The sequence below is a fragment of the Gobio gobio genome (genome assembly GCF_949357685.1).
Source record: "Gobio gobio genome assembly, chromosome: 2".
Lineage (NCBI taxonomy): Eukaryota > Metazoa > Chordata > Actinopteri > Cypriniformes > Gobionidae > Gobio > Gobio gobio.
The window spans coordinates 6,892,821-6,920,239 of NC_137098.1; the positions used below are offsets into that span (position 1 = coordinate 6,892,821).

At 43.4% G+C, this 27,419-nt stretch overlaps 1 protein-coding gene across 1 annotated transcript; it reads left to right on the forward strand.

The window, feature by feature from the left end:
* The first annotated feature begins 20 nt into the window (after positions 1-20).
* Positions 21-27,419, forward strand: LOC307143517 (adhesion G-protein coupled receptor G2). The gene is made up of 12 exons (XM_079845150.1): positions 21-118; positions 10,928-11,093; positions 11,173-11,308; positions 11,517-11,633; positions 11,732-11,851; positions 11,936-11,975; positions 14,126-14,226; positions 14,308-14,426; positions 18,684-18,952; positions 22,986-23,091; positions 23,192-23,472; positions 27,233-27,419. Exons 1-12 carry the CDS (start codon positions 25-27, stop codon positions 27,361-27,363), a joined length of 1,680 nt encoding a protein of 559 aa, XP_079701276.1. The 5' UTR covers positions 21-24; the 3' UTR covers positions 27,364-27,419.

Sequence of the window (27,419 nt, forward strand, 5' to 3'; positions counted from 1 at the left end):
GTTTGTATCACCAGAGTTGAAGATATGAAACTCCTGCTACTTCTGATCTTGATCTACGGAGTGGATGTTCAGGATGGCAAAACTGTTACACAAAATAATGACAGCCAATCCACCCCGAGTAAGTTGCTGAAATCACACTGTATTTCACACTGTATTATTATTAGACTTGTACTTCAGATTTGAGTATTGAGACAGTAGTGAGATATTGATCACATTTTTGTAACAAATAGATTACCAGTCAAAAGTTTGGAATAATTATGATTTTTTTTAAATGTTTTTGAAAAAAGTCTCTTCTTTTCAACAAGGCGGTCAAAAATACAGTAAAAACTGTAATATTGTGAAATATTATTACAATTTAATAGTACTGTTTTCTATTTTAATACATTGTAATATACTTTCAAATGTAATTTAAAATAAATAATTTTCAGCATCATTACTCCAGTCTTCGGTGTCACATGATCCTTCAGAAATCATTCTGATATATGAAATATTGAAGTTCATACAACAAATTATTTTTGTAAATTTCAAGCTAATCAGTTTTCGTGTGTATTTTCCCCTGTAAAAAATACAATAGAAATAAACATTAAGATTTTTTTTTTTTTTTTTTGTAATTTAAAGGGTTAACCCTCATCCCTCGCCCACACTTTGACAAATCCTTCCCTTGTGGTTCAAAATGACCCGAAGCCCTAAAATTATACGTTTTCTATTTTTTAATGCAATTTTTTAAAATATTTTTTTGTTTTTGATCTATAAATTACTAGATTTTATCAATCAACCAATAAATAAATAAAGCACATTCTTCACATTATTTCAGTGCATAATCCTTTTACAGTTTTTCTCAGTCGCTTTGGCACATTTTTCAAAACAGTCTTAACATTCTCTAAACTGTAAGTTAAATTGTCACAACTGTTTGCTGGACATCAGAGCTCTATTGCATTTCTGCAAAACGTAGTTCCCTTTCGTTCAGTCACTACGACGTAACGTTAGTGACTAACGAATGGGGGTTTCGCTTAGAAGCCTATCAACTTCGAGTTTTGAGAAAACGCCCAATGGCGTGCCAATGCCATGGGGCATGCGGAATTTGCATACGTAGCTCCGCCTCACTGCGTGAGTATATAAGGAAGTACGAGGCAATATCGCATTATGTTTCTGCTTTCGGAGCCAAGAGTACCTACCTCTTCACTCCTACAGCCTTCTGAGACTCTGTCAGCTTCTTCGAGACGAGCAGCTTTCCAGTCGGTGTTGGTGTGACGGCGCGTTCCAGTGATCGCATACTTCCTGCCTGCTGATCTGTGCAGTGGTCTGCATCCAGCTGGTGTGTGTTTCCCTGGGCGCTTCGGCATCGACTGTGAAGTTTCCTCTCACAAAAGAGCTTGCACGTGACGCGTCCTTTTCAGGATGTTTCGTCCGTGCACTTCTGGGTGCGGTAGATCGCTTTTCTCTTTCGACGGGCACGAGCGCTGTGTGACGTGTTTGGGCTTTCAGCACGCTCAGGCAGCGCTCGTGGATGACTCATGTTCTCTCTGCGGGAACCTGGCCATCTCAGTGCTACGATCGAGACTCCGTGAATTCCGTGCTGATGCCGGAACGAGAGTCCCCTCCGTCCCCCCCCAATCTGCGGTCTCCTCTGGAGGCGGCACTTTGGCTGGTGACCAGGGTGATCTGAGGGTGACGGTGTGGAATAAAGCTCCGACGCTAGTTCCTCGGCCCACACCCCCCTCTCAGGCACTTGACCCGGCCCGCGCTCAGGCGTCTACATCGGGGCCGGCTCCTGCTGTCCCGACTGTGGCGTTTGGCGCGGCGGAGGAGGAGGTGATGTCTATCGCCGCATCACAAGGTGGGCTGGAGTCATCTGAGGATGAGGATTCGGCTGTGCTGCCACCTTCGGGTGTCCCAGCATTGCCCGAGTCGGACCCAGAGTTGACAGCCATGCTCTCTCGGGCCGCCGCAGCGCTTGGACTGGAGTGGAACCCTCCGCCTCAGCCCGAGCGTTCGCGGTTGGATGATTGGTTTTTGGGGGCGGCGCGTTCGGACACCCGTCCGGCCGCTCCTCCAATACCTTTCTTCCCCGAGGTGCATGAAGAGGTCGCGCGTTCCTGGAAGGCCCCGTTGTCTTCCCGTGAACGTTTGGCGGCCTCTTCCGCCTTCACCTCTCTCGATGGAGCCGCGGCTCATGGGTACACTGGGGTCCCCCCAGTCGAACGTTCTGTTGCGATGCAACTGTGTCCACAGAGCGCTTCGTCCTGGCGTGGTGACCCAAAGCACCCCTCCAAGGCCTGTAGGTTTTCGTCATCTCTGGTGGCGAAGTCCTATAGAGCTGCGGGGCAGGCCGCCGCTTCTTTGCATACCATGGCAACTCTTCAGGCTTACCAAGCCAAGTTGCTGTGCGATATGCACGAGAGAGGGGCTGATCCAGGGCTCAGCAATGAGTTGCGTGCCGCCACCGACCTCGCTCTCCGGGCGACGAAGGTGACCGCGCGCTCCCTGGGTCAGGTGATGTCCACAAATGTGGTCCAGGAGAGACACTTATGGCTCACCCTGTCTGATATGCGCGACGCCGAGCGAACACGTTTCCTCGACGCCCCCATATCACAGGATGGGCTATTCGGCGGAGCGGTCGAGAGCTTCGCCCAACAGTTCTCGGCCGCTCAGAAGCAGACTGAGGCAATAAAATACATCCTGCCCCGGCGGTCAGCTGCTGCCTCCACCCCACCGCCCGCGCAGGTGCCTCAGCCTGCTCGCCGCCGAGGACGTCCTCCCGCGGCTTCCTCCGCCTCTGCGCCACCCAAGCAGCAGCCTCCACCCGGGCCGCGCAGAGGCAGCCGCAGGAAGGCGTCCCAGTCCGCTCCAGCCCCGCAGCCCGCGAAGAAACGCCAGGCTAAGCGGCGCTCCTGATGCGGACGGCTCAGGGATGGGCAGTTCTTTCCAGGAGACGGCGGCAGGGCCGCTCCTTCCCCCGGTGGAGGGCCGGGGGAGAATCTTTTGTTCAGCTGCTGGCCCCCGGGTCAGCAGCACCCTAATGTGGTTAAAGAAAGAACTGACAAACCCATCCCTGAGCCCCCAGAGATCGGTGACGGCAGTGCGCGCCACCCTCGGGTCACGCCACTCTCGTCCCTCTCTGTCGCCAGCCCCCTGGCAGAGCAGACCCCCGTGGAACGCGAGTCCTTCCCTGGTCTCCTCTGTCAGGGCGCAGCCGTTAACCGTGCTCCGACCCGGGGACGCCCAACAGCCTCCCCTGTCCGCGCCGGTAACGCTGCCTCGCTGCCCCACCCGGGGTACGCCTACTGTCCGTATGACCCCGTTGGTGCAGTCTCTGGAAGCCTGGCTTCAGCTTCCGGGGCTGTCCCGCTGGGTTGCCCGGACCGTCAGGCTCGGCTACGCGATTCAGTTCGCGCAGGCTCCTCCCCGTTACAGGGGAGTCCGCTATACCGTGACCGGGGCCCATGCCCCCGTCATGCGTGCGGAGATTGCCACTCTACTGGCGAAGGGTGCGATCGAGCCTGTCCCTCCAGCCGAAATGAGGTCGGGGTTCTACAGCCCCTACTTCATTGTACCCAAGAAAACCGGTGGGTTACGGCCAATCCTGGACCTTCGCATCTTGAACCGATCCCTTCACCGGCTTCCGTTCAAGATGTTGACTGCGAAACGCCTTTTCGAATGCGTTCGTCCGGACGATTGGTTTGCAGCGATCGACCTGAAGGACGCCTACTTCCATGTCTCCATCCTTCCTCGACACAGACCGTTCCTACGGTTTGCTTTCGAGGGGCGGGCATACCAGTACGCAGTTCTCCCATTCGGGTTATCTCTGTCCCCTCGCGTCTTCACGAAGATCGCCGAGGCAGCCCTTGCGCCCCTTTGGCAGCACGGGGTCCGCATCCTGAACTACCTCGACGACTGGCTCATACTAGGCCACTCTCGAGAGCAGGTTTGCGGACACAGAGATCTGGTTCTCCACCACTTAACCCGTCTGGGCCTTCGGGTCAACTGGGAGAAGAGCAAACTCTGCCCAGTGCAGAGGATCTCTTTTCTCGGTATGGAGATCGACTCGGTCGCCATGTACGCGCAGCTTTCGAGCGAGCGCGCGCAGTCTCTGCTGACTTGCCTCCGACAAATCGAGAGCAAGAATGCGGTTCCACTGAAACTTTTTCAGAGGCTCCTGGGGCATATGGCATCTGCAGCCGCGGTAACGCCGCTCGGATTGCTTCATATGAGACCGCTTCAGCACTGGCTTCGCGATCGAGTCCCGAGATGGGCATGGCAGTCTGGCACGCTCCGGATCCAAGTGACTCGGGCCTGCTTACAGACACTCACCCCGTGGTCGAACCTCAGCTTTCTACGGGCCGGTGTGCCCTTAGAACGAGTTTCCAGGCATGTTGTCGTATCGACGGATGCCTCTGCCACGGGCTGGGGTGCCATGTGCAATGGACAAGCAGCCGCGGGCTCCTGGACAGGACCCCAGCGCCTCCTGCATGTCAATTGCCTCGAGTTGCTGGCAGTACGGTTCGCCCTGCACCGCTTCCGAGCGTTGCTGAAGGGTCAACATGTGCTTGTCCGGACAGACAACACGGCCGTAGTAGCGTACATCAACCACCAGGGCGGTCTACGCTCCCGCCGCATGTCTCAACTCGCCCGCCATCTCGTCTTATGGAGTCAGAAGCGCCTGAGGTCCCTTCGTGCTGTCCATATTCCGGGAGTCCTGAACCACGCAGCCGACGAGCTCTCGCGGTTTCAGCCTCTCCCGGGAGAATGGAGACTCCATCCCCGGACGGTTCAGCTGATTTGGGAACAGTTCGGCGACGCACAGGTAGACCTGTTTGCCTCCCACGACTCTTCCCACTGCAGCCTGTATTATTCCCTGACCGAGGGCACGCTCGGCACGGATGCACTGGCGCACAGCTGGCCGCGGGGCCTACGCAAATATGCGTTTCCCCCAGTGAGCCTACTCGCACAGCTTCTGTGCAAGATCAGGGAGGACAAGGAGCAGGTCCTTTTGGTCGCCCCGTACTGGCACGGCCGGACCTGGTTCCCCGAACTCATTCTCCTTGCGACAGCCCCTCCCTGGCCTATTCCTCTGAGACCGGACCTCCTCACTCAGAGACGGGGCACCCATTGGCACCCGCGTCCCGACCTTTGGAACCTCCACGTGTGGCTCCTAGACGGGACCCGGCAGGTTTGAGTGGCCTACCACCTACGGTGGTCGCCACCATCACTTCCGCTAGGGCAGAGTCCACTCGGCATGCCTATGCGTTGAAGTGGAACCTCTTCGTCACCTGGTGCTCTTCCCGCCAAGAAGACCCCTGGAAATGTCCGATCGGGTCCGTGCTTGAGTTTCTCCAAGAGGGGCTGGAGCGAAGGCTGTCTCCCTCCACCCTCAAGGTATATGTGGCCGCAATATCTGCCCACCACGATCTCTTGGAGAACAAAAAGGTAAGTCAGCACGACCTGGTCATCAGGTTCCTGAGGGGAGCTAGGAGACTGAATCCTCCTCGCTCTCCTCTCGTACCCTCTTGGGACCTCGCAGTAGTACTAACTGCTCTGCAGAGACCTCCCTTTGAGCCTTTGCGGTCGGTCGATATTAAGTTTCTGTCTATGAAGACGGCTCTGCTGACCGCATTGGCCTCAGTCAAGAGGGTCGGGGACCTGCAGGCATTTTCGGTTGACGAAGCGTGCCTGGAGTTCGGGCCGGCTAACTCTCACGTGATCCTGAGACCCCGGCCTGGATATGTGCCCAAGGTTCCCACCACTCCGTTCAAGGACCAGGTGGTGAACCTGCAAGCGCTGCCTTTGGAGGAGGCAGACCCAGCCTTGGCATTGCTCTGTCCAGTACGCGCTCTCCGCGCCTACGTAGACATGACGCAGTGTTTCAGGACCTCAGACCAGCTCTTTGTCTGTTATGGTGGAGAGCGGAAGGGAAGTGCTCTCTCAAAGCAAAGGCTGTCTCACTGGATAGTGGACACCATTGCTTTGGCTTACCAGCAGCAAGGCCGACCATGTCCCCTTGGTGTGAGGGCACACTCCACCCGGAGTGTGGCTTCCTCTTGGGCTCTAGCGCATGGCGCCTCGCTAGCAGACATCTGCAGAGCTGCAGGCTGGGCGACACCCAACACATTCGCCAGATTCTACAATCTCCGAGTGGAGCCAGTGTCCGACTATGTACTCGCCCCCCCGAGGGGCCGGTGATGGGCCAGGCTCAGGTGTCTTCGCTTGCTCGCCACTCCACTCCACGGACTGGATACGTGCGATATTTTCCTCAGGTGAGCTCCCCGAGAGCCCTGAGCTCCTCCAGCACTGTCGACGCCGACATCAGTTCAGTCTGCCCTCTCGAGCCCAGACCCTCATGTCCGGCCAGGTGCCCCATGTGCATGGTTCCCTCCGGCGACCCCCACATGTGTATTTCACCATAAGTCTCCGCAGTGAGCGGGTTTCTTCCCTTGGCGTGTCCCCGCCACCCCTAGGGTTAAAAATCCACCTTCGGCTGGTACCCTAGAGATCTTCCATATGCAGCCCTCTCCGGGTCATATGTGTCTCTTAAGTCCTCCCCACGGGTAGGCATCTTGGCATTCCCTCACTGGGATATGCTTCCCAGTGTACCTTGGTAATCCTGTGTTAAGTGGGAGTCCTTCGTCCGTACTAGTCTTACGACAGGGAACTCACACTTACGCAGGGCGCTGGAAGACGGCTGAGTGGCGGGATTATATTGGGACCCCCATTCGTTAGTCACTAACGTTACGTCGTAGTGACTGAACGAAAGGGAACGTCTCGGTTACGGATGTAACCCTCGTTCCCTGAGGAGGGAACGGAGACGTAACGTCCCCTTGCCACATCAGCTGTGTTGCCTGGAACGCAGGAGTTCAGTCTTGGCTCCTCAAGCAGGTAACATAATGCGATATTGCCTCGTACTTCCTTATATACTCACGCAGTGAGGCGGAGCTACGTATGCAAATTCCGCATGCCCCATGGCATTGGCACGCCATTGGGCGTTTTCTCAAAACTCGAAGTTGATAGGCTTCTAAGCGAAACCCCCATTCGTTAGTCACTAACGTTACGTCTCCGTTCCCTCCTCAGGGAACGAGGGTTACATCCGTAACCGAGACGTTACTCGCCCAAAACATTTATTTAATGTGTCAAAACCTAGTTATTGTGTCAGTAAATTAGCAAATGCCACCAAAATAAAAAAGGGTTTTTGTTTAGATATGTTTTTTCTTTACCATGGAAATATTTGTTATATCCAAATTTCATGGGTTTTTTAGTCTGTTGGCACTGACTGTTTTCTATTCTATACAATAATGTCAGTTTTGTCTCTGAATGCTCTTGTGGATCACACTGAGCTTTTTACTTTACATACAGATTCAGACTATAGGTAAACATTGACTGGGAAAAGTCAATACTGTAGTACTCAAAAAGAAAATTTGTATTTATACAGTACATTTATTTTTTTGAAGACGCGTTACATGTGAGCTTAAAGTTCACAGTTGTTTGTTCATTTACACACTTTATTATGTCTTTCATTAACACACTTACATCTTCCTATTGCTCTTCCATGAATGTTCAGCTTACATAGCCTAGAAATCTAGACGCACCCTAGTGGCAGAAATTTTATTTTGCCGCGAGTGTAGTCTAGCAACTCTCGGTAGACCTGAGAGCTGGAAAAACCAAACTCTGGTCAGGCCAATCACAGCGTGTGTAGAGTCGTTGGGCGGGCTTAACTTAATGACGGCACGTCACGGTAGAGTTGCGGAGGTTCTGTGTGCTACTCTTAAACACAGAAGCTGGCGAACAGCTGTCTTTTGAACCGGCTTTGGCCGCGACTCTGGAAGACTTGGAGTTCAGCTTTTATTTGAGAAAAGAACAAAGAACAGCACTGAAGTCATTCTTAAGAAAAGAAGATGTGTTCGAAGTTTTGCCGACCGGATACGGCGAAAGTTTATCAACTAACTTTAGCTCGGCTTCACCTTCTTCTTTGCTCTGGTTGGTTGTGGCGGTCATGGCGCTATCCAATTGCGTGCAGAGGGAATTTGAAAGACAACCGTTTATCCCGCCCCTCGGATTGAGCCCTGCCAATGGTGAGTTCCCAGACCCAACATTTTGATGTGGGTCTGGCTTGTCAGGCTACATCTTACATCCACATTTCTACAAAATAAATATACCGTATAAATACAAATATGTACAAATAAGTACTGATGTTGTTCAGAGTTGGGATGTTCCTCCATGTTCAAAAATGGTGGTGATTTTATTGTCAGCAACTGTGTGTGTGTGTGTGTGTGTGTGTGTGTGTGTGTGTGTGTGTGTGTGTGTGTGTGTGTGTGTGTGTGCGTGCGTGCGTGCGTGCGTGCGTGCGTGCGTGTGTGTGTGTGTGTGTATTTATCTGAAATGAGTTGCAATTTAACAAACATTCCATTACATAAATATTTATGGAACATAAAATGTCTGACAGATTTTGATCACTGAATGGATAATTTTGCATGTGAAGGCTCACAGGATGAAAGAATGTTGTGAAGAAGTTTCACTGAGAATCAACTCATCAGTTTTGATCAACAAGCCTCATGTGCATTTAGTCATTGTGCAAATTGTAGACAATTGTAGGCTTACTCTTTTGCACACATATGCCAAAACACATTAAATTTGCTTAAATCAATAAGAAATTATAATCTGATGTGAACAAGAAACTTATTTTTTAGAGATCTGAACTTCTTGTTATGAGAAAAAAGTCTCATTGGAGAATTGAGCCAAAGCGATTCAGCTCAAAATATCTAAAGTTGGGTCATATGGGTGTCTTTGCCGACCTCTTGTGGAAAAGAAAATAATACAACATGATATTTCATGACTCTTGCCACTAGCTGGCCGTATAGCTCTATCAGGGGTGTCCAAACTTTTTTAAAGGGGGCCAGATTCGATGTTGTGGAAACCTCACTACATGATAAAATGTAAAAATAATGTTTCTATATCTAGAATGGCTTTATTGTATTTAGTCTACATTTAATATAAATACAAAGGCACAAAATTGCAAGTTTATGGTATATACAAAACTATATACAAAAATATAGTCTGTAATTTGGCCTTTATTACTCATTTAATATGTAATGAAGTAAATAAATAAAATGAGATATGAACTACATTTCTGACAAAATACCACGGTTACAGTTAGTGTTACCACAGTAAATCCATGATAAATGTTGGTGAATTGTTGGTTAAAAGTATTCTGATTGGATCGGCTCAACGTTTCTACTGATTTGCACGTTAGTGTTGTTGATTCAGCACGGTTTCAACTGGCTTTAAACTAAATTAAATCACAGAGAGATTTGCAGCTCGCACCAGAGACCTCTGCGCCGAACTCGAACAATTCTCACTGGCTGTGTAGTGGGCGCGTGATCGAGACACTCAGCAAGTAAACACATTTGTGAGCTCGTGAGCATAGACTGTAAAAAAATGCTTGTGAGTCGCACGCTGTGCAGCGATTGTAACAAATCAAGTACTGCCACCTTGTGTTGATATTGTGAAACTGCACGATTTGTAAATTATGCATGGCGAGCCACATATAATATGTTTTAGGGTGCTTTCACACTAGCATTTTTGGTGCGCACCCGGGTTCAATTGACGTCAGAGTTCGGTTCGTTTGGATGATGTGAACGCGGTCTTCCGAACTCAGGTGCGCACCTGCTAACCGGATCAGAGTCTGCTTAAAAAGGGTGGTCTGGGGTTCAGTTCATGTGAACTCCGGTACGGTTCGCTGCTGATGTGAACGCGCTATTAATGATGTATAATTTTATAAAAATGTGCGTTTGTGTGTGTTTCACTCAGTTTCCTGGCGAGCGTGACTGATGTACTGTAGATCTAATTTCTGCTCATCTTCAGCGTTCTTTAGAGCATTGCAGTACATTTGCGGCAGATGGACGCAAGTGCCATTACGTACTGAAGCTTTAGAAACAAAACCAACGGTTCAAAAACAAAAATATAAAAAGTGAGGTAAGCAACACTATGCATTTTGCCGCCTGCACGCTCGCTGTCGTTACTAAGCAACCGGGTAAATAGCTGCTGCTTTGATGACGCAAATGCACCGCGGTTCAGACCCAAATAATATGATATGAACACAGTCCAGCGGGGGCAGGGGGAGGGTCCTAAAGTCAGTTGTGCATTCAGATATACATGTAGACATTATTAAAAAAAATTGGTAAAGTTTTAGCATTTTTAGTTTGAATTTTGAGCAATTTTACTGAAGCATTCCATTCATTCCTATGGGGGTCAAATTGACCCGCGAGGGAAGGATTTGTTACTTTTTTTTATTTCAACCACAAAACTCCACGAATCCAGTCAATTTTTAGTTTAGTTTTTGTGTGTATTCGTGGTTCAACTTCTACGAGTCTACACCCCCACCAGATGCCTTCACTCAGCTAAGGAGCGACAGCTTGTGGTACCATCACGAGGCATGAAAACCCTCTCCAGAACATTCATATTCACCGTTCCCTGCTGGTGGAACGATCTTCCCATCGCCATCCGAAATTCAGAATCACTGACAACGTTCAAAAGACAACTAAACACTCATCTCTTTCATGAACACTTAACCTCATAAATAAAATAAATAAATAATAATTTCTTCCTCTTTTCCCTCCCTACTCTTACCTGTGCTACACTAAGTAATGTGCACAAACGTAGTATATCAGGCACTTTTTGCATTTATTCGACTCTTCATGACGGATCGCTTCCTGTACTCCTCAGTTGTAAGTCGCCTTGGATAAAAGCGTCTGTTAAATGCATAAATGTAAATTTAAGTCCAACAAAAGTCCTAGGATCAATTTTAAAAATGAGTTTCCGGTCAAAATGACCTGAGGGAAGGATAAAAAACAAAAAACCCATAGGAACTTCAAACAGACCTAAGTGTGGGAAAAAGATGAAAAGTGTCTGATATCTATTTTTGTGCCACACCCTGCAGGAACTTCAAGTCAACATACCAGCGAGTGTGAGAGAAATATGAAATACGTCATCACTGATTCCTCAGTGATGCAGAAAACTTGTTCATTGATGAATTCTATTGAGGCGATTAAAATCAATTGCTTACAACTGCCACGAAATCAAGAGACTTTGAAAACCTGCAATAGGTAAACACCTGTACATCTTTTTTTTTTTTTAAGATCTAAATAATCTTGTGTTGATTTGGTTAATGATATCATTTTACAGAATGGAGAATGAAGTCATACACAGCATTTTAAATATGACAAAGGAATTGCAGATCTACAATTTTAAGGATTACGCTTTGACTGTGGTTAAGATGAACAAGAAGACAGAAGGTTATGAACAAATTACAGCTCCAAGCGTAAGACTTCTCTCACAAAGGTTTAAAAGACAGATGACTTTATTGTATTAAATACTTTCTTCAAGATGACACTGACAATATGTAACATGTTGCAGCTTAGTTTTTTGACACAGCTTTAAAAAAGAAAACTATATAATAGTATTTTTATATCATAGCCTTTGTAACTGTTAATGACACAGTGACTTCATTCACTCCTTTTTATTTGAAGGTGTCTAAAGAAACTCAAACAGCACAGATATTGATCCCAGGGGAGCCTTTCCAGAATGTCCCTGAGAACCAGCAGAAAGTTGGAATAGTTACCTACGACTCCGATCAGCAGTTTAATGTAACGTTTACATTTGTCTTTCTGACTGTTTTATAAAACCTGTTCTGAACTCCTTCACTCTTTATTATATAACCTGCCTGTCTGTGGTTTATTCACAGATGAATAATTCCATAATGTCCCAAGTTATAAGGATTGAAGTTTTTGGACGTGATATTGTGAATTTGACCAATCCAGTTGTAATACTATTCCCAGTCAATAATTACACAAATAACACAAACGTAAGCATACCTTTTAAAATTTTCTCGAAATGCCCAAATTTTTGGAATAATTTGTTAATTCTGTTTTTGTGTTGGTATTCATAGACAAGCTACATATATTCCTGTCAATACTATGATGAACGAGGTGAGTGGGAACTAAAGGGACAGTTCACTCAAAAAGGTCTTCATTGTCGTTCCATGTGCTGTTTATTTATTCATTTATTTATTTTTTGAAGAATATTGATCTTTTTCAACAGTTCATAGTGTGTCACGCTCCAAAAACAACACACATTTTTAATGCTATTTCATGCATTCTGACTTATTTACAGTGGCATGAAAAAGTATGTGAACCGCTTGCAGAATCTGTGAAAATGTGAATAATTTTAACTAAATAAGAGGGATCATACAAAATGCATGTTATTTTTTATTTAGTACGGTCCTGAATAAGATATTTTACATAAATTTTTTTTACATACAGTCCACAAGACAAAAAAATAGCTGAATTTATTAAAATAACCCTGATGAAACGTTAATGAACCATTGATTCTCAGTGCTGTGTGTCGTTCCCTGGATGATCCACGGCTGTTTTTTTGTTTTGTGATGGTTGTTCATGAGTCCCTTGTTTGTCCTAAGCAGTTAAACTGCCCAATGTTCTTCAGAAAAATCCTCCAGGTCCTGCACATTCTTCAGGTTTCCAGCCTCTTTTTCATATTTAAACCCTCTCCAGCAGTGACTGTATGATTTTAAAATCCATCTTTTCACACTGAGGACAATTGAGGGACTCAAACACAACTATTAAAAAAAGGTTCAAACATTCACTGATGCTCCAGAAGGAAACACAATGCATTAAGAGTCGGGTGGTGAAAACTTTTGAACAGGATGAAGATGTCCAAATGTTTCTTATTTTGTTTAAATATAATTTTTTTCATCTAGTACTGCCCTTCAGAAGCAACAGAAGATACTTGCATGTTTCCCGGAAGACCAATTAAGTACAATTTACCTTGATTTTCAAATTCAATAGGTTTTCACCCCCCGGCTCTAATATCCAAGCACTTTACATGTGCTTTAATTTGAGCAATATGTTAATCAACACATAGTAATAAGTGCACTTCTGTAAAGCATGACAAAAGATTAGGCTAAAACTTTATGATTTAAAATGGACTTTGAAGTAAAACTTTTAATTTGACATTATTGCAAAGGGAACTAAAAAGTGTTCTTAAAGGGTTAGTTCACCCAAAAATGAAAATTCTGTCATTAATTACTCACCCTCATGTCGTTGGACACCCGTAAGACCTCCGTTCATATTCGGAACACAAATGAAGATATTTTAGTTGAAAGCTGATGGCTGAGAAAGGCTTCACACAGGCCTCCATTGGCATTCAGTACATTGACACTTCCAAGATCCATGAAAGGCACTTAAAACGTTGTTACAAAGTCTATCTCACCACAGTGGCTCTACAATAATCATACAATGCGACGACAATAGTTTTTGTGCGCAAAAAAAAATCAAAATAACACCTTTATCCAACTTGTTCTCGACTTCCGTGTATGCCTCCACGACGCATGCGCGAGAATATGACGCAGATCCGGCGTTCGGACAGATGACCCAGAAGCGATTTGTTTACGAGCAGAGGAAGACGCGCGTGTCTAAGCTGTTGGATTCTACATTGATCGTGCTTTAGGTCTCGGCGTAGTGCTCAAAATGGAGCTTAAGTGTGTATTTCATCGATTCCCGAACACCGGCGCTACGTCATATTCTCGCGCATGCGTCGTGGAGGCGCACACGGAAGACAAGAACAAGTTGGATAAAGGTGTTATTTTGATTTTTTTTTGCGCACAAAAACTATTGTCGTCGCATTGTATGATTATTGTAGAGCCACTGTGGTGAGATAGACTTTGTAACGACGTTTTAAGTGCCTTTCATGGATCTTGGAAGTGTCAATGTACTGAATGCCAATGGAGGCCTGTGTGAAGCCTTTCTCAGCCATCAGCTTTCAACTAAAATATCTTCATTTGTGTTCCGAATATGAACGGAGGTCTTACGGGTGTCCAACGACATGAGGGTGAGTAATTAATGACAGAATTTTCATTTTTGGGTGAACTAACCCTTTAAGTGTACACGTTTCATTAAAATTATATTAACTATGAATATATAATTCTTTCAAGATTTGAACAACACAAGGTGAACTTTTTTGGGTGAACTATCCCTTTAAAAGTATAGTGCTAAACTGATATGTAAGCCTTGCAACATACTTTGTTTTTTGTACTAAAATGTATTTAATATGGAATATGTAGGAAACGACACCTGGAAAACGGATGGCTGTAACACCACTCAGCTCAGTGATGACGTTGTGAAGTGCTCCTGTAATCACATGACCCCTTTTGCCGTGCTTCTAGTGAGTGCTGAGCCAATAAGGAATCATGTTGTGCTGATTAATTATTTTCATTTAATTTTGTCCCTCTTTCACTCTGAATAGGTTGAGGTAAATAATATTAATGGACAGCAGTGGGAAATCTTGTCGGTCATCAGCTACATAGGCTGCTGTCTGTCTGCGATCTTTTCTGCTTTCTCTGTCTTGACGTTCATTTTCAACAGGTGCTGTTCCTTCTGTTGACATATAAATGCTTATATAACTTGTATTTTGATTTGATTTAAACTCATCAAAGCCAAAGATGCATTTACTGTGGCTGACAAAAGTTTGAATACGCTTGTTGAAATGCAAACAATACTAGTCAAAAGTTTTGAATTATGTTTTTTTTATATATTTAAAAAGAAAAGTATCTTATGCTCACCAAGGCTGTATTTATTTGAACAATGTAATGGAGTTCGTTGCTATGGGAAGAAGGAGACGGGAACCGGTGAACGTTCAACAACTTTAATCCAAAATAAACACAAATTGAAAGTAAAAGCGGCAGCCCCTCACGGACGACTGCCGTGCACACGCAAAACAAAACGTAAACAAAACACAACACAACGTAAAGTCCAGGCCTGGTCCTCTCTCGTCCTTCACTGTCGTAGCTCCTCCTCACAGCTCCCGCTCTCACGGCCCCTCAGTCTCACTGCTCGCCACAATCAAAAATACAGTAAAAATAGTAAATAAATCTTTTCCATTAAAATATATTTAAAGTTGTAATTTATTCCTATGATGCAAAGCTGAATTTTCAGCATCATTACTTTCGTGTCACATGATCCTTTAGAAATCATTCTAATATTCTGATTTGGAGCTAAATTTTTAATAATAGTTTTTATTATTATCAATGTTGTAAACAGTTCCTTTTCGAAGTGGAACTTCGACGCTGCGTCATGGTGTTGATGATATGGTGTCTAAAGAACTTGTGAACACATGCCAATCTTGATTGGCTATTGCAGTCAGGTGACGTCAACAGAACTTGAGACGGGTTTGGCTTTTTTTCAAGTTTCATTTGCTAGCTCCGCTACTCTCATGCCAGACCCAGAAGCTCGCTCTGTTTGTTGTTGGCCCGCTCTAGTTCTGAGGAGCTGGACATGACAGGAGTTGAGATGGATGTTTTAAAACCCCCACATATGAGGAGTTAGTAGATGTTATGACCCGCACCACAGCGAGACTTAAAATAGATTAGTCTGCGGATAAGGAGGAAACTGTTCTTGGCAGATTAGATGAATGATGCCTCATGGGTCATAAATGTCACTCTCCAGCGAGCCTTCAATTTCCCCCTGATCTTGATGAAGAGGTATTGAGATCATGGGAGAAGCCATATCTTCATAGGCTCCGGTCTTGACATTGAAGCCCTGCCAGACTACATCTAGTTGGTAAGGCATGCGTGGAGAAGGGCCAGGCCAGTGGCGCTTTGCTCACCATGGTGGTGTTGCAAGCCTACCAGGCCTACCTGTTGATGGACCTTGCGCAAAGCTAGGGGATGTCTCTAGATGCAGTCCTGGAGCTCTGCTGCAATGCAGATCTTTCCCTCCAACTCAAGGAGAAGGAAAAAGCATTTATCCTTGATGTCCCGGATGCCTTCTGGACTTTTTGTTACCGCCGTTGAGACTTTGGTACAAAAGTTCAGGGAAGCAAAGGATAAGCCAGTAGCGTTGTACATTCCCTGCTGCAGTCAGGGTCATTCATCCGCATCTTCTGACCCTGTAGCTGGCCCTAACTGCAAACAGGGTCAGAAGACGAGTGTGGTTGCTCGTTCCCCATCTACAAGGAGTCGTGGTTTGAGGCGGTGACCTTGCAAGAAGCCTAAGAATGATCTTAGGGAGGTGATTTTAGGATCTTTCTTGGCTCCCACCCTCCCCCTTCATGCGTTGTGATTGAAGTCGAGTGTTATGCTCTCTCCTCAATACTTCTTTTCACCACTTCAGAATGAAAATGTGTTTTAAGTCTGGTTAGGATTTGGTTTGACGCAGGTGAAAAGATTGGGCATTACCACTTATTGCGTCCCACTCTTCCGCCTGCCACCCTTCTTCATTTGAGATGGGCTGTTTAAAGAGGAGAAGTGGATATGGCTGAGGTCTCATCCCACTTTCCTCATCTGATGCTACTCGCGTCTCACTTGCTCATCCGTCGCCCTCTCCGGCTTGGAGTTTAGAGGAAACATGAGTATGCTTCCCTTGGAATCACATTGGTATAGTTAATAAATATATGGAAACAAGGTTATTGCACTTACCTTGGGATGCAAGGGAAGGGGCTGTTCACAGAATAGGAAGAGTGGGCATGATTGCTAGTAGCTTCCTACCTTTCTATCTGTTGTCCCTTCTGAGATTATATGGAGGTTGCATCCATGTGCTTCCCCACGTAATCACATATGAATGGGCTGTACAGCAAAGAGAATGGGCATTACCGCTATTCACGTCTCACTCCTTCATTTGTCTCGCCTCCAGTCTGGACCTGGAGGTGATAGTTTGGACATAGTGGGGGGACTATTATAACACGTCTCCTAACGGTTCTTCAGATGTAATGGGATGCCGGAGCATAAATAGTGGACATTGCCGCCTTAGTTGCACTCTCTGGCCTCCCTACCAGCATTCTGTAGGTTCTTGTCAGAACTGTGGGAATGGGCAACCGTCGGCTGATAAGAGCCACACGGTAGGGAGTATTTCAGAGAGGACTACAACACCCACTCTCTCAGGGTTTGTCTCAGTCAGCGCCCTAGGTCATGAATCAGTATATCATGTACTCAAATTCAGGCACGGGTAATGACAGTAAGGATACTGGCTCACTGATGGTGACATGACAACATCCTCATTGTACAACTTCATTCCCTAGGTGACCTGACTATCAGGTGGAGAGCTTCCCTAGAGGTTCTGCGATGAAAGTCTTCTGGTAATAGGTCACTTGTGTTTGTATCTTTCTGTTTTTGTAAGTGTTTGTGTTCTTTCTCTGTGGCCCCTGTAGCTTGGAGGTAGGGTGTTGGCAGGTTATTATCAACACGCCCTTTTAATGGTCGCTCCACTCCCAGTGCTCTCTCATCAGGCTTGCCGAAAGCACTTTTGCTATTTCTTCCTTAGGTAGAGCAGGCAGTTGAGAGAGCACGACTCTCTCCTGAGGCTTCTCCTAGTCCTTAAAGGGTTACTTCAGTGATTTAGCATTAAGCTTTGTATTTACACTGGGTCATTTATGCAGTAGAAATGTGAAATTATTTTTGAATTTGGTGCCTTCTAGACTGAGAAAAGACAGAAAATTTATTTTTGTCTCATGTGGATGAAAGACAACAACTCCCAGAATGCACTTGCTTCACTGCCAAACGAGGCCACTCCGTACACCGTCGTTTTGATCTTCATAGTAATACAATAATTTCGTTCAGTTAGAGAATAAACACTACAATTAAAAACTGAACGTGTCTTTTCAATAAAGTGTGAGTGAGCCGAACGAAAGTCACGGCACAGACGCAGCAGTGTCAGATTTAATTCGAGCTGAGCAGAGCTGAGGTAACATTAAGCGCCAGTATGGCACGTTTTCAGACTACATATGGAAGCTAAACTATCACAGGAATTCATTGGAAAGTTGAAACACTCACTTTACTCTGCACCGCTCCGTTATTATGATTGTCCGTGCGGCCGTCTGTGTCTTACATTTTGTGTTTGAGATCTCTCCCTTATGGGCGGGTTGATAACACAAACAGCTCCATCTAGTGGCTGTAGTCTTTAGCCTCTGGCCAAAAAATCTTTTTATTTCTGGAAAAAAATCCTCAGATGACGCAAATATCGTCATTTTGCGTCATCTGAGGATTTTTTCCAGAAATAAAATGCATAATTCTCTCATCTCAGGGGGATATGAGGGGGGAAAGTACCATAATTTGAATATACTACCGGGTTTCTACTGATACAAAGCCTAATGCTAAATCACTGAAGTTACCCTTTAAGTACAGGATGCTTAATTCTATGCTCCCTTTGGTAAGGTTCCCCTTAGAGCTAATGATCGAGGGATTGAATGGTCAGGGTAGCAGTACTTTGGTCTGCCCTCTTTCTATTGGGAGTTGCTGGTGGACACAGAGTAGCTGCTGTCTCCCTAGCTAGCTCTGCTCCCGGATTAGTTATGCAGGTATGTATGTGGAGGGTATTAAGCTTTGGACCTCGTACCTCAGCTCTTGGTCACTAGGTGAGTTGAATGGCAGTCTTTGGCTCCAACCGAGCTTGCTGGTTTTCACAGCACAGTGAGCAGGCATTTGTTCAGTATGGCACAATGGGTATTGTGTTCCCATAGCATCAACACCATGACACAGTGTCTCGTTCCCCTTCTCAGGGAACCGGTTACATACGTAACCTAACCTAACTTCCCTCAAACTTTTCAGCCTTGATGAGCATAAGAAACATAATTCAAAAACAACATAATTATTCCAAACTTTTGACCAGTAGTGCACGTGTGTTTCTCAGGAACGCAAGGGCAGAAGTGTCCAGCAGTATCCATGTGTCTCTGAGTGGCGCTCTGTTTCTCCTCAACATGAGCTTCATGCTCAGTGAATGGGCTGCCAAACTGGAAAATAAAGAAGTGTGTGTGTTTATCGCTGTGACGATGCACTACAGCCTGCTGTCTTGTTTCACCTGGATGGCTGTTGAAGCCTTGCACCTGTACCTTCTTCTCATCAGAGTGTTCAATATTTACATCAAGTACTACATGACCAAGTTGTCCCTGATCGGATGGGGTGAGTATAACGACATACAAAAGCACAGCAGCCAAAGTTAAACTTTAACGTCAGCAGAAACTGTTTTTGCAACCCATTTTACTTTTGTAATATAGAATATTTCAGAGTGAAGTAAGATATTTGAGGCAAAAAGGTGTAGGACTTGATTTAGACCACAGGGGTGTTACCAATAAGAATAGTGGAGGTGGTTGGATAGAAAAGGGATTGTGACAACAGATAAATGAAATGTCATTCAGGAGGCAGAGAATTGTTATAAACATTAAAATATTTCTGTATAAAATGTGTTCATGTTTATACTGGTGGACATCCTATTATGTAATTGCCATGGACCAATGGTCAAGTCAAGTCAAGTCAAGTCACTTTTATTTATATAGTGCTTTTTACAATGGCGATTGTTTCAAAGCAGCTTCATGGTGTTGAACACAAAAATAATGCAACCGAATTTGGTTCGGCTGTACAGCCGCTCTGGAGAAAATGGTGATGTTATCCAGCTCGTTTCAATTATCATATGACAATGCGGGCAGATCAGTAATTTAGTAAAGGGCTGCACGATTTGGGGAAAAAATATAATTGCGATTATTCTGGTTAAAATTGTGATTGCGATTTAAAATGCAATTATTATTTTACAAATGAAAAGTGTGTATATAACATTTTGATTTTATATATTAATATTACTAATAATAATTATGATGATTATTATTATTGCTGAAAAAATATTACTATTACCATAACATTCAATATTAAACAATTAAAATAGAGCATTTAAGAATAAATATAACAGTATGATAATATTTATATTTTACAGAAAACTAAAAAAAAATATGGGTTACCTGTTAATATGCAGACATCCTATGACTAAAAATCATTTGAAAGGTCTAAGGATTTATTGTATATATATATATATATATATATATATATATATATATATATATATATATATATATATATATATATATATATATATATATAATATGTCTTTAATATGATATATGAGCCTATTATGCATCCACTGTGGGGATTAAAACTCCTGTACATTTAAGGAAAAACATATGGATTGTCATTCATTTATTTAAAAGTATTATTTTTCTTATTTTCTACCCTAAAGTTTCATTCATACTGGAGGCCAGAGGGCGCCCTCGAGCAGAAACTCTACATTTGCGTCAGAGAAGTAATAGTGTTCAGGAAATCCCTAATGTGAAGCCCAAGGGGGTAGCCCAGCCCCCGGAAAGCGTACCACCCATAGGCGCTGCCATTGCTAACCAAGCCATCACCTGTTGTTAGCATCCCATTGACTCCCATTCATTTTGGCCTCCCTTTGACAGTGAATATATTTACATCTGAGGCGTTTAAAGACTCCATTCGTCCATTGTTTATTTCTAAACAAACACAACAATGTATAAAAGGCTCCATTACCTTGTATCTTACACTATCGCCCCGTTGAAGCTGTTTTTGTAAAATATAGGCTAATGATTGCGTCATAACCACGCGACTGTGTCGTGCTGTTGAGCAAATTACCGTATAGACCCGAGGAGAAGCTCGTAGGCAATCTTTTACTGTCTATGAGGCAATCGGGGGGACGTGGAGGCATAAACGCAGATAGAGATGTTGCAGATCCTGCTTCATTCATCAAAAGTTGATCCTGCTCACCCTCTCTGTCTCTGCAAGATTCGGTGATTCAGATTTTACGTTGCACAACTACTAGAAGACTTGCCACTGTCAGACAGGTTGCTCACGTCACATCTACGTCATCAAGCTCAGTCTGAGGCTGCGCAGTACGCTCAGCCATCAGGAAGTAAGTGCTCCTAGTGTGACTTCAGTTCTCTCCGTCGAAGTCTATGGGGTCGCTGTGTCCATTTCTTTTACTGTCTATGTGTGAAGCGAAGCTAGCGCTATAAGCTGAATAAAACGAAGATAGAAACGCTTTGATTAAACATGACGACAATAAACACCACTGCAGCAAAACATTGTGTATTTGAGTTCTTCAAGTCTTCTCAGGGATTTTTATAATAATAAAGTATGCAGTGCTGATTGACATTCTGATCGATCCGATCGACTGACGATATGAAGTGAGTTAAAACATGTTATTAAACGTTGTATTTTGTCGGACAACAGGTTTATGAACACTAGTTTGTGAAGATGTTTGACACATGTTGATTTTTCAAGCGCACGTTATAAGCGACTCAAACTCGAAGTGCTTTCAGAGATTGAGCAGCGTTTACTGATCACAGAGCCGCTCTTCACTGACATGCGGGGCATATATTTAATTAATTAAAATCGCAGCCTTTGCGCTTTCATAATCGCGCACAAGCCAAATCGCGATTGCGGTTCGATTTCGATTAACCGTGCAGCCCTAATTTAGTTGAATATTTAGTGTCCCCAACTGAGCAAGCCAAGCCAAAGCTGTTTATCAGGTGTTTTGGCAAGCTGTTTCGAACTCCAAACGAACATCGCACTGTCAATAGGAACTCTGAAGTGATGTAAGCCACGTTTGTTGTTGTGACTTATATTTTGATGGCGCAGTGGAGAGAACGCCAGAGCACATGCACAGCGCTCCCATTCTCCATTAGTTTATGATCTGTTTAACACTAATATCCCTGTCTAATACATTATTAGATAGATCTGTTATGCAAAGTAAACAGTATATGAAAAGTATTTTTTCGTTTGCCGTGTGGTTGATGCCCAATGTCGCTTGCTGAGCAGAAATACATAATCATGTTTCGCTTGGTCCAAAATTGCGTTGGACTTTCTGACGCAAAGGTTGAGAGGTCCATCTATCACTGTTTCCATGTTCGTAGAGTTAGTTTGTGGAGTAAATATATAGGATATAAACTTTTTTTTTTCAATGGCTGGCGTGTGCGTTCGGCCAAGCAGCCGGATGCATAACGAAAAAGCGAAGCGGAAAAGCGAATATTTCACGTGCGAATAGTTCGCATCAAAACCATTCACATCAGCCCCGACACGAATTTGCAATGTCTGTGAAGTTTCAGAGCTTCAATATTCCAAAACCCGGAAAACATGGACACTTCATCATTCAGTGAAGACGAGCTTTTAATTTTATTTAAAAGACCGAAAAGAAGGTTTTGGGTGCACCCAGACTTAAAAGAACAGAGTCTGAAGGGGAGTATGCTAATCTTGTACAGGAGCTAAAACTTTATCATGGCCGGTTCCGCACTTACTTTCTAATGTCCGTGGGACAATTTGAGGAGCTCCTCCAGAGACAGTAGCAACGCATCTGATGAGACAAACACACACTTCAGGAACCAATCGATCCGGAGCAGCTGTTTCCAGCTGAGTCACAATGTAAACATTTAAGTGCCACAGTCTTGCTGATGGAAACACATTCACTTTCATGGTAGTGGACACAATTAGGTTTTTTTTAAAAATCAACCGCCTGTCTGTTTATCATTTTGTGTACCTTTTTTAAATATCACATAGGAACTTAATCCTCATCTTCGTCTGCCTTCCTGCAGACACCCGTGACCACTCTGAAGTTTGAGCTAATTTAGTTCCCCAAAAAGGAGTTCCTAGAGCTTTAAAAAAAAAATGGAGCCAAGATTAAAAAGGATGTTATCTTTTGAACTGAGGTTTCTACTAATCGTTATGATTTTTTAGATGTGCATCAATATTTTATAATGGTTTGAACTTGCCTTGTGACTCTGATGTGTACTCGTCACAAATTAATAAATGACTATTGCTTTGTCATGTCTACACTCTAAAAAAAAAGGTTCTGTATGGCACCAAAAATGGTTCTTGGCTCGTAATCATAGGGGAACCTTTTTTAGTGCTATATAGCACCAATTTTGGTGCTTCATTGGTGGTTCAGTGGTTCTTCAGAGGTGCTATATAGCACCTTAGTCAGAGAACCTCTGAAGAACCGCTGAAGAACCACTGAAGACCACATTTTGTCAAGGTTAGTAAGGTTTACAGTGGGTGGCACACCGTTGAGCCAGGACCAGGACACTATACTACTAGAAACATAACAAATGATGATTGAGGTGCGGTGGCTCATCCTGTGATCTTTTCCTCTTGACAGGAGTCCCTGCTGTTGTTGTTGGAAGTTTGCTGTCAATTCATATCAATCATCCTTTTTATGGCACTAATGATGTGAAGAAATCAAATTATACCACAACAAATGCAGTGTGAGTCCTTGCGTTATAATAACTTAATCTTTAAATTTTTAGCTCATTTGTTTTTTGCTCTTTTTTTAACTTTCAGCATTGTTTATTATATGTTGTACAGTTGTTGGATCCGAGAGCCTTTCGTCCTGTATGGCGTGAACCTTTCCTACTTCACCATCGTATTCCTGTTCAACTTAGTGGTCCTTCTCACAGTGTCCAGACAGATCTTTAAGCTAAAACAAGTGGACATAAAGAAGCAAAAGACAATACCAGTGAAGGACGCAGGCACTGTGCTGGGCCTCATGTGTCTGCTGGGTACAACATGGGGTTTGGCCTTCTTCACCGCTGGATATACCAACTACCCTATACTCTACCTGTTCTGCATCTTAAACACAATGCAAGGTAGGTTTACTCTTAATCATAAGCTATGTTTCCATCCTCCTATTTTTAAGCGATTTTTGGGATATTGCCTATAAAATGCTGGATGGAAACACCAAGATGTGCATAAATTCAGAAAATGTGCATTAAAAACGTGCTAATTTTTTTTTATCCAAAAAGAAGACATGCGCATAAACTACGATGGAAACACATTTACAGAAGAAATCCATTGATGCGCAACAAATAACTTGACTTTGCCTCAATAGAGGATGTGATTGGATAACTGGACTAACGAGTGGACCAATCACATCACACAGCATCTTAAAAGTTGGTTTGGTCGTTCTGTAACGCCTGAGCCAAAGTCTATCATCAGGATGATTTGGTATAATTCCTTCCCAGAAGCGTCTCGCACAATTGCGTTCCCAAACATGACAGCGTTTATTGTTTCATTTGCACGCTGTGAGGCGCAAGTCATTTATGATGTCCGAAAAAAGAGCCACACACACACACACACAAAAAGTTTTTAGGTTGCTTTAACTCATCAAAATTTTATCCCTTAAAACTCATCAAAGTTTTTTTCTGTGAATTTTTTTTTTGTGCCTTAAAATAGCTTGAATGTAACTCTACATCCATGCTTCATTTAGTATACGCGGATTCATGAATATGCAAATTAGCCCCACCCCCACTCACTCAGAAATACAGTCGGCCAACTTACTGAGGTAAACCCTGCACAATTGCGCTATTTACAACGTTGAAGTGGACACATAACGATAATTAATATGATTATCATTTTGCTTGACTATGTTATTAAACAGCTGATAAGGTGTTGCTGTTGTTACACAAACCATCATAAAAACATCAATGGAGAAAGGCAAATCATTTATCATAACATCGCTATATTGCTAAATCTACATGATTTTTCATATAAACAGAAAAATATACCGGGATAACCTGGCTTCTCTTGAGACTCCCCTGCTTCAGAGAATAGTTTATGATATGTTAAAGCCCGCCCACAAGTTGACGTTGTTTTATAAGTTATACAAGATTCATCTCATTTAAATACATACAAAATCATTTTAATGTCATTTAAGTTGAAATGACTTAAACGTCCAAGTTGATTGTACTTAACAATTTAAAGAGGTGATGAATTGAGAAATGAACTTTCCTTTGAGCCTTTGGTATATAAAAGTTTATCGTGATATAAGAATATCCTATAAGTTTCAGAGCTGAAAACGTCCTTGTTAGTCACAGAAAAGCTTTTTTAGACACCAGGCCCAGAAAATGAGAGATCTCACAACATGTCGACCATTGAAATAATAGGACGCAGAAGCGCCGCCTCAAGCCCCGCCCACCGACTCGTGGAGCTAAACGATGCGGAATCGATTGTAAACAAGACACAGGTCGAGACTGGATTTGCAGACATATTGAGATTAAAACACAATGCTGTGCCTTCTATATTGGATCCGTCAGGAACGGTGCAACACTTATGTGAGTAAAACATGTTTTTTATATGTGTTAGTATTGCAGTTACAGATCGTTTGATATCTATTGATTACATACCTTAGCACGCGGTCACAGGCTGGAGAAGGTGTTATTGGTTCATTCGTGATCAGACTCGGACTTGTAACGCCAGCTCGCAAAGCGAAAAAATCCCCGGGGCTATGTGTTTTTCAGACGGGCTATCACCGGCCAGCCAACGTATGTGTACAGTTCACGGTTATATTCACTGATGATCAGGCGAAATGATACAGAAATAACATTCCAATCAATCGCGGGTGGATGAGAGATGAATCATTGTGTTTGTTTGATAAAGACATTTTGCGAGTTCTGTCTGTGGGCTGGGCCATTCATTCCGGTTGCCGTTTGTCACTGTCACTGACAGGCAGTGTTGTGAGTAATGCGCTACAAAGTAACGCGTTACTGTAATTCCGTACTTTTAGTGGTAACGCGCAAGTGACTAAATATTTTTTTAATCGAGTAAACCAATTAAAATTACTGAAATTTAAATGAGTTTGTTACTCGCGTTACTCTCTTTTGTGAAAAATGAACTCTTGCAGACAAGAAGCTTAGATCTAGGCCCTAGCCTGGGCCGTGTTTTTTTTTTCTTTCTTTTTTATCCTCCCTATTACACATTGTTGCTGCCATTAAAATAGTTCAGTTTTGTTTTTAATGTCAAAGTAGTTATATTTCGTTTTGTGTCTTTATTAAGTTAATTTTGAAAAATGTTTGGAGCATTTTTTTGTTTGTTAAATTAAAGTTTTTTTTTTTTCAAAGTGACGACCAAGCGGCCAGCGGCCGACAGTGAATTAATCCAACGCTTTAGCATCTCAAATCAACACTTTACTTGTCTTGCCTATAGTAAAATCCATAGATATCAAACACTTCAAGCATCACAATGTTAGTTTAAACTACTATCCCCACCACCACCACCACAGTAAAAAGGCATTTTTTATAAGTTGAGGTTAGGCTTAGGCACTCGCAAAGGAAACGAGCTACACAATCTAAAAAAATAAAAATAAAAACATGCAGGTTTTACCATACACCTCTCCGAAAAAAACGAATATTATCCGATCTTCAATTCCCTCACTATATCATGCACATTTGACAGAGTTCACGTCAATGAAAGTAAAAGATATGAGCTGCATTTTATTTACCAGTTAAAAGATCAAAGACCGCAATATGAGAAAGAGCGAACTAAGCACTACTAAGATCATTTAGTCTCATTAGTTATAATGAAGATGATTGTGTTTTTGAGCATATAAGACTAACTTTTAGTTTCACTTGCGGCAGTTTGCCTTTTGGCTTGCTTTACTCATTTGCGGCGACACGTGTTGCACCTTCTGAATTGGTTGTTTGAGTGATCGGATTTAAATCCGTCTCAAAAAAATCTCAGAAGGCATTTACTTCTTGTCTTTTCACAATTAGATAGATATCTGGTCAGAGAAAACGAATCAAGTGAGCAATTGTAAAAAGGTCATAACTCTCCCAGGCTAAACTCTCCCAGCTGCGCCGAGGGAACACTCGCTGCTCCTGCTGGACACTAAACACTATACTACTGCTTGATTTGAAGGCCTTTTGCCCTGTTGATTACAATAAATAGGTCTAAAAATGGTTTATTGTGTTTGACTGGTCAGTACTGTTCATATTTACATTTAAAAAGCAGACATAAACGTAACTTAGAAGTTACTTTCCCTAGTAACTAATTACTTTTGATATTCACTAATTGGTAAAGTAATTCAATTACTTTTAAAAGAAGTAACTAGTAACTGTAACTAATTACTAATTTTCAGTAAATTGCCCAACACTGCTGACAGGGGAGCTGAAGCTCATTAAATATGCAAGTCTTATCCAATCATAGCCATGGGAGTTTACTTCCAAGTCTTCAGTTCGGCACGCCCATCAAAACCAAGTTTTTTTCAGAGAGCCTCAAAACCAAGGCAGAAAATAGCCTATTACTTATTCATTAAGATGTTTCTGAATGTAAAAACCACACAAACGTCATAAATTGACCTCAGACAACAGTATACAAAAAAAATTAAAAAGCCAGTCCTTTAAGGCAGTAACTTTTTTTTCGCAGATTGCAGCAACTTCTATTTTTTTTACAGATGTTTTGCACCAATTTCCCAGGAAGTGATTGTTTTGTTCTCTTAAATAGATGGGGTGTTTTATTCACAAATGTTTTCCATCTTTGTATGAAAGGTTAAAAAAGAGAAAATATGTTGTAAAATGTCAATGTTTTCTAATAATATAATAATACAGTTGCTTTCAACTTTATATTTTGCAGGGGCGTTTATCTTTCTGTGGATGTGTCTGACAGCAAGGCAAACAGACAAACAGAAAGCAGCTCACACCAAGTCTTTATCCACTGTTGACACCTTCACCATTGAGAAACAAAAAGGAATATCCCATGCCTAACATCTACCAGATTGCAATCCTACAACCAAAATGGCTGGGCTCAATAAATAGCATGA